Here is an 8,252-nt window from a genome sequence, read left to right as displayed (position 1 = left end):
AATTGGATTTGGAGTAAAAGTTGGTATTTAACTTTGTTCTAAAAGAATGATAATACAAATGCGAGCTTTTTGCAGACACCACAGAATGACAGAATAGATGGGTTTCCTTTGGTTCTACTGTCATTCTTTCTCATTCTTGCCCAAGATGAAATTCTAAGGCCTCCTTCGCTTTTCGGCAAGTTATTTACCCGGTTAAATGCAGTTACCTGAGTAAGTCTTTCCTGGGAAACACTTACCCGGGTAAGTGTATTTATTCATGTTATTTTATTTCTCATGTAAATAAGGCAATGACCATTTTAGCCATAAAAATCTATTATTAAAAAGGGTATTTTTGTTCCATTCAAGTGTTGGCAACTTTTCCCTAGGTGGGAAAGTTATTTATCCACCTAGGAGATAGATATACTCAGGAAAATAAACTTACCCTGGTCCCCACATAAATCTGAAAAAAGAATGTAGGATTCTTGGTCAATGGGATTTGGAAATCAAAATCCCATTGACCAACTTTCCCCCCTCTCAAAATCCAAAAAAAGAACACCCCTTAAAATGGACAAGAATGGTAAAAATAGGTAAAATGAGAAAATATTGCTATGAACCTAAAAATGAATTCTTTTCAAATTGACAAGTGCCTTGCTTTGCTCATTTTCTATCTTAAAAGAAAAAATTTGTGTTAGCAGTCATAAACCACCAGCCTAGGCCTCCAAAATCATCAGCATAGATGTTTATCGGTAGGGCCATCAATTGGATTGATTTGGTCCAATCCAATATTGGTCTATTTATAAATGGACAGGACCAAATCCATACAAACCAAGTCCAATCTAGTCTAAATAAAATGCAAATTGACTGGATTTTGTCCAATCCAATCCAAATTGAATCAAGCACCAAAATAACACTAGAAATCCAGAAATATATATAAAAAAACTACAACACTTGCTACAGTCCAATTAAAATGCAAATGAACTGAATTGGGTCCAATTCAATCCAAAGTGAATGAATAAAAGAACTTTTGTAAGAGTACTTTGACTAAGTGTTTTTGTAAAAGTGCTTTCATAAAAGTGATTTTATAAAAGTATTTTTCATAGAAGTGCTTGTGTAAAAGTACTTTTATAAAAGTGCTCTCATAAAATACTTTTGTAAAAGTACTTTGCATAAAATTACTGTTATAAAAGTGCATTTGTGTAAAAGTACTTTTATAAAAGTGCTCTCATAAGATACTTTTGTAAAAAAATATTTTGCTTTTGTAAGGGCATTTTTCATAAAATTACTTTTATAAAAGTGCTTGTGTAAAAGTACTTTTATAAAAGTGCTCTCATAATATACTTTTATAAAAGTATTTTGCTTTTGTAAGGGCCTTTTTCATAAAATTACTTTTATAAAAGTGCTTTTATGTAAAAGTATTTTTATAAAAGTTATCTCATAAAAGCTCTTTCACAGTGGTGGTTTGTAACTAGTGGCATAAATTTTCTTTAAAGAATGAAAATGGGCAAGATATGGCATGATTATTTTTCATACTGCAGGCTACTTCTTTCTTTTTGTGTTATGGACTTATTTTTTCATTTTGAAAAAAATGAAACCGATGGCAAAAATTTTATAACCAAACATGACGTTAATTTTCATCGAGTGGCCCCACCCCCTCTTCCTTTCCTTCCCCTTATAAAATCACCTTTAGCTGTAAAACAAATTCTATTGGAGGACGCTCATGGCAGGTCATCGCGGTGAAAAACACCCTCGTAATAGTCATTGTCCTTGCACTTGGTTAACTGTTGCTTACCCATCACGGTGAACCGTGCTGAAACCCTGAAAGTAGACAGGGGATGCGCAATAACAGCCCCGCACTTTGGCATCCTTGTGACTTCAAACTGGGAGACTCGGGATATTTCTTCTTGTGGTGTGTTTTCAGGGAGTCCATCTATGCATGTCTCTATGACACCGGAAAGACATGATATCAGAAAAACGGATTTTCTGATGACCATTCAACCGGGGGGGGGGGGGGGTGTTCTGATTGTCAAAGTTCTTCTGATATTAAATAAAAAAAAAAAAAAATCTGGTATCACACCCTTCTGGTATAATTGAAGTTGCCATTCTTAGTGTTGTTTTTAGCAAGGTCAGTACGTGAATCAATTAATTCTTTCAAAAATCTTTTATTAATTTTTATATTCAAGTATTCTTAGACCAAAGACGAGGCAAAATTAATCTGTATGAAACAACGCATAGGTCCCTTCAAAGGGGGCAGTAGGTGTGGTTTCATTGGAGATGTATGTATGATGTAGGTGATAAGTAATTAGCAGATCTGGAGAAGTCCATGTAGGTCCATCTAGCTGGTACATCGTTCAAGATGTATGGTGTAAGATGCACTCCATAGACCATGAAGGAAAGAAAAAATTGGGGGCTTTATTTCTTTACCATCAACAACCATATCGAGCAGACGATGCCGTGAATTTATTATGCATTTTTATTTTTGTATAAATAATAATAAACGAGAGAGGAGGTTGGAGGGAGCGTTAATGATTTATGAGTTGCCCTTTATGATATCAGTGCGGCATGTACACCAACCAGTACAGGCGGTTGCTGGTAGTCTGGTACATGGCATGGCTATGGCTACACCTACATGCACTTAAATTGGGCGTATATTAAATAAAGACTGAGTGGTTGTGCTTGAGGAATGAGATACACCAGACCAGACCAGACCAGACCAGACCAGACCAGACCAGTTGCACATTAATGTGTGCCATCTGCATTTCTTCTACCTTTGCGGTGCGGTGTGGTTTCTACACCTTGAAAATTTATGGTTGCTAAGGTTAATTTGTTATTGGTATAGATAGATAGATAGATGGCATCCAACTGCACGTAGCCAGTTCGGCCTCCTCTCATTTAAAAGCAATAAATCGTATGACCAACTTGGGGGGAAACATCTACATATTGCTTTGGTTTCGTCAACTCAAATCAACAATAAAGAAAAGCCATTAAGCCAAACATTATGTTGGCTAAACTATTTGGAACTGGTTTCAGACGCTGCTAATTCATTGCCCTCTCAAGTCTCATCATGATCAAGTGCCGTTTGGGAGGGCTTTTATACAGCGGCTTTGGCATTAGCTGATGATCAGGATCGAACACCGTGAAGCACGTCCCCCGGAGGCCGGAAGGTCAAAAATAGAGTCGCAGAAGCTGCAAAATCAACTTTCCTTTCGGACATGATGAGTTATGTCAGGTAGTTGTTTTTCTTTTTCCATAGCTATTTAGTCAACGCAGAATCCCTCCCAAACGGGCCCTGCAGATTATTAAAAATAGGAGAAAAGTCAGAAGAACATATTTTTAGGTAACTTAACTATGGATTAATGGAGCATGCTTGTAATGCAAATGTAACCATGCATCTTAATTGTGTCAAATAAAATACATTTAGTAGCTTTGCCCTAGTTTATTAAATTATAATATAATACAATTAGCTGAACATCTTTCCAAACTAAATCGCATGTGTTTTAGGTCCAATATGGGAGATCTGCTACACCAAACAACAACTTTGATTGAATGGTTTTATTCAACCATAAAAAAAAACCACTTGATTTCCAAAGGATGCAATCAGTGTTGTTTTGCCATTGAAAATTAATACTGATACTGATTCAATATATCTTTTATCTGATTGAATTGATTTTTTTGGTGTAAAGAAATCAATTAAAAATCCTCCAGTAAAAATTCTATACTTAACACGTACGTTGGATTAATGTATCGGAGGGCATCTATATATATATATATACTTCTGTTAAACAATTTGGTCCTTACAGTTTATAATTAGTTTGTCTAATATCGACTAGTAAATCAACAAGGGTTTTTCTTTTTTCCCCAATATTTATATATATATCAATCCCGTATTGTCTTCCAGAAAACATTTCCTGGAAATGATTAACCCTTATCTCTTATAATAACCTTTCAGTTCATTCTTATTACTTGTTATCAGTGTCGGCAGCCTTGGTGGGGACTGGGGGTTAATTAGATTTCGTTTTCAGTAGCTACTATCAACTAATAATTGTTGCAGTTTATGATATGGGGACCTAGCTACTAGTCTAACCTAAAACTAAAAGAAACCCCAAACCCAATCCATTCCAATCCAACCCAACCCAACCCAACCACACCCAAAAGAATGGAAAAAAAAAAAAATCAACAGACAATGGCCAAATGTAAATGAATGGGATAGGAGATAGAGACAGACATGGGGATGTGACAATCACGATATTCTCCATTATGCAATAGAATGGTGGTTTCAGAATATCATCAGGACCAATTACACATTAGCAATGGTCGTCGGAAGTCCGAGTATGGACCGCAGAATCTCATCAATTCTGGGAAGCAAGATGGCGAAGAAGAAGAGGATGGTCGTAGTTGGTTTGAAATCCCATAACCGCAGTAGAGAAATGCTTCTGCGTCTACTCACCATGGTTGTTGACTCTGGGGATACCGTGCTAGCTGTTCATGTGCAGGAACCAAATGACAACTTCGACCCAAATACCTTTCACATCCATGAAGATCTCTGCAAATCAAAACAGGTTAGACAAGTTGAGAAAACGAAAATCATATACTAGAAAATTGCACCATGGAAAGCAATGTCATGTCATGATTCATTAACGTCCTGCCTTGTTCTCATATCTGCAGGTGGATTTTCAAGTCAAGATCTCTGCTGGAGGAGACTCATTCATAACCATTTTAACACATCAAGTAAGAGTCCACTTTGCAACGACACTCGTCCTTGGATGCAGCAGCCCACGGTATTGATTTGAAACTAGCTAATTAATATACTGGAAATTAAATGGAATCTCTCTCTTTCTCTAACCCATGTATCTTTCTATCTTGAAGGCCCAATGACTCCATTGTTTCTTCTTGCTTGAAAAGATTGCCTCCCACTTGTTCCCTTCTGATCATGGACAACGGAGGGAGAGTTCTCATTCAGCAACCTGGGACATCACAACAAGGATCGACGATTCAATTCCATCAACCTTCTGTGGTGCCATCTTTGCCAACACATACTTCTGCTGCTGCTAACCAATCAGAAACCATTCATCAATCTATAAAGCCATCTGCCCCATCTTCCTCAACAACGTCATCACCGGTACAAGCAAACACAGGTGTTGGCAATGTCTCAAACGTAATGCACTTCTCCGAGAATATGGAACAGATCCATCTCAAGAGATTGGAACAGCTAGACGTGAAGGGAACCACCAAGCGGTTCACTCCACAAGAGTTAAGCTGTGCAACCAATAAATTCGTCCCTCAGATGTTGATTGGTGAGGGAGGCCATGGTAAGGTTTACAGAGCCAACCTTGAAGATGGTCGGACTGCAGCTGTGAAAGTCCTCAAGACGACCGAGAGATCAGGTGAGGAGCTTATAAAGGAAGTGGAGATGCTGAGTAGGTTGAACCACGAGAATATAGTTGGGTTCTTTGGGTACTGCTATAGCAAGGATATGAAAGCAATGGTGTATGATCTTCTTCAGGAGAGCTTAAAGCACAAACTGAGACAGCTCGGATGGAGTGAGAGGATGAAAGTTGCAGTTGGATTGGCAAAAGCACTTGACTACCTTCACCATTCTTGTTCCCCTCCCATCATCCACAGAGATGTGAAATCGTCAAACGTCCTCCTCACCCAACACTGCCAGCCCCAGGTAACTTGTTAAACTCGAATACATTTTTTTCATTCGATCGATATCCCTCACCCTCAGTCGAGTTAACTCACAAATTAATACATGTGTACATCAGGATCTCACAATTTCATGAGAGAATCTTCCCATGGCATAAACATAATTAACAGGTTTAATTTTTCTTGTTTTCCAGCTATCAGATTTTGGAGCAGCGGTGGTATATCACCAATCTCTGAAACCTTCAGCAAACATGAAACCATTCCATGTGGTTGGGACCTTCGGATACCTGGCCCCAGAATACATGATGTACGGCAAGGTCGATGAGAAGATAGATGTTTACTCATACGGTGTCGTGCTCTTGGAACTCATCTCTGGAAAAGAGGCCATCCAGACAAGTCAAGCGACTACTCATGAAAGCTTAGTACTCTGGGTAATGACTAATGAAAAACACTACCTACTGGCTACTGCTGAGAAAAAAGGGTGGGGGTGGATCTTCAATTCCTTCGCCACTGACCGACAAGTGTTTTTAACCATCTGCAACCGTTTTTTTTTTTTTTTTTGGGATTCACAGGCAAGGTCGCTGCTCAGCCGTGGGCTTTGTGAGCGACTAATAGATCCCCAGCTGAATGGAGATTATGAGAAGCAGGAAATGGAGAGGATGATGACTGCAGCCCGACTCTGCCTTATGCATTCGTCTTCTAGGAGACCAACCATGAAAATGGTATGTAAATGTAATTTTCGTTTTCACTAATAAGACTTTTCCGCCATCCATTAACAATTTAACACCCCCGCTTTCACAATTAAACACCTCCCGCTGCTCAGCCGTGGCCGTTTTTCAAAAAAATGGTGCCACGTTTGTTCAGCCGATTATTAAAAAATCGGGCATGTCTCGAAAATCGGGACCCCACCGATGCATGAAACGTTAACAAACGCCTATGAAAGTGTTTCATGCATTTCCCCCAACCGTTGACTAACGTATATCATATGTGGTACTTACCTGTCAGCACATACATGAAAAATGGTGATAAAAAACTATACTTACCAAACAGTATAGTATTACTCACCGCCTATGTGGCATAAGCGTTTTTTACATCTTGAAAACATGAGCATTTTTTTCTTGAAAATCGATCCTAAAAACGCCCACCCTTCCAAACACCATGAACATTAGGTTGGAAACCTCGATAAATCCCAAAATATAAATATTTATCCTAATTCTTAAAAAAACAATATAATTTCTGTTAATATTTATAAATATAAATTTTAATAATCAATTTTTTTTGAGAAAACATGTGTCAAGAAGAGAAAAGGTCGAAAAATATATGACAAGTGATTGACTAATGATGTGGTTGTGAATATGTTGCCAACTGATAAAATAAAATGAAAATCATCCTTGGGTTGGCAATATTAGAAAAAAATTGTCCACGTGAACGTAAAACACGTATATTGTACATTCTACTCTTATTAATATCATCATCTTATCAAGGCGCCCCCCCCCCCCCCCAAAAAAAAAAAAAATAATAGGTTTCCATGTTATTGAACATTTTGCAGATTCTGAAGTTGTTAGAGGAGCCAGAATATTGGGTGAAGATGCAAAGGGAGCGAGAAGAGTTCATTAACAGAAACAGCTTCAAAAGGGAATCAAGGTTGCGGGGACATTATGAGTTCACCATTAATGAAATCCCGCTTATTGAGGATATATGATTTTATCTTTCCTCTCATATTACCAGTCATCAATTATATACAAGGGAATAGTATACTACTAGCAGGCAATCGGAAATCCATAAGGTGTGTTGCACCACTGCAACGCACTAAAAGATGCTATGGGAACCATGGAATTAATGGGTTCCACTCTGTCCCTTAGCACGTTGCAGAGGTGCAAAACTCCTGCTATAGATATGATAAAGATACAAGCAAAACACTGAGTTAAACTCAGAACAGGGAACCAATATTTGTCCTACTAGTAATGTAAAATTTAGTTTTGTGTGTTCTTGACTGTAATTTTAAGCATATTTAATACAATAAAATATCCCAGTGATCATAAATCAAGAATTTTCTTTAATAAAATAGCATTGTGCTTTTAAGCCCAGTGTTGTTGAAAACCATTCTTGACCGGTTTGCTTTCTAACAAAATCTTCTTGACACAACATATGAATATGAGTTTTTTATATAAATCTGCATAACCAATGGGAATGAAGTCAATCAACTGATCCATATAACGGCAAAAGGATTGATCTCCTAATTCCTATGGTATATTAGACTGGGTTTCAATTGCTAGAAAGGCTGCAGAACTTTGAACCTTAGATCTGGGATTGAATGTTGAAGTGTTGAACAACGTTTAGAAACCGGACCTATTGCTATTAGCTTGTGAAATGGGGTCTAATTCCTATGGTATATTAGACTGGGTTTCAATTGCTAGAAAGGCTGCAGAACTTTGAACCTTAGATCTGGGATTGAATGTTGAAGTGTTGAACAACGTTTAGAAACCGGACCTATTGCTATTAGCTTGTGAAATGGGGTCTATAAACTCACTGACCGACATTTACAATTGATGGTGGCTCAGGGTTGGGAGTTGGAGGGAGGGGGTTATGGGCACATGGGGGACGATCCCCGTCGTGTAGCCCCATGAAAA

The 8,252-nt window shown here is 38.0% G+C and overlaps 1 protein-coding gene across 2 annotated transcripts; it reads left to right on the top strand.

Annotated features, from left to right (window-relative positions):
• The first annotated feature begins 2,956 nt into the window (after positions 1–2,956).
• On the top strand, positions 2,957–7,719 carry LOC104603699 (protein kinase STUNTED-like). 2 transcript variants are annotated; one of them, XM_088888545.1, is made up of 7 exons: positions 2,957–3,205; positions 4,257–4,535; positions 4,642–4,754; positions 4,843–5,647; positions 5,817–6,053; positions 6,195–6,344; positions 7,172–7,719. In XM_088888545.1, exons 2-7 carry the CDS (start codon positions 4,287–4,289, stop codon positions 7,322–7,324), a joined length of 1,707 nt encoding a protein of 568 aa, XP_088744671.1. In that variant the 5' UTR covers positions 2,957–3,205; positions 4,257–4,286; the 3' UTR covers positions 7,325–7,719. The 2 variants fall into 2 exon arrangements, with proteins under 2 accessions (XP_088744671.1, XP_010266087.1); XM_010267785.3 differs by lacking the exon at positions 2,957–3,205 and having other exon boundaries at positions 3,522–4,535.
• Positions 7,720–8,252: the final 533 nt, after the last annotated feature.

Source organism: Nelumbo nucifera, chromosome 5, assembly GCF_055504915.1.
Source record: "Nelumbo nucifera cultivar China Antique chromosome 5, China Antique-T2T, whole genome shotgun sequence".
Lineage (NCBI taxonomy): Eukaryota > Viridiplantae > Streptophyta > Magnoliopsida > Proteales > Nelumbonaceae > Nelumbo > Nelumbo nucifera.
This window is presented reverse-complemented; position numbering and strand designations above follow the sequence as displayed.

What these genes read in the sequence shown, in the direction of transcription:
- LOC104603699 (XM_088888545.1), top strand. Translation starts at nt 4,287, where the DNA reads ATGGTCGTCGGAAGTCCGAGTATGGACCGCAGAATCTCATCAATTCTG. An exon ending in CTTGGATGCAGCAGCCCACG is followed by an intron (nt 4,755 to 4,842) that starts GTATTGATTTGA and finishes TCTATCTTGAAG; the next exon opens with GCCCAATGACTCCATTGTTT. An exon ending in ATGAAAGCTTAGTACTCTGG is followed by an intron (nt 6,054 to 6,194) that starts GTAATGACTAAT and finishes TGGGATTCACAG; the next exon opens with GCAAGGTCGCTGCTCAGCCG.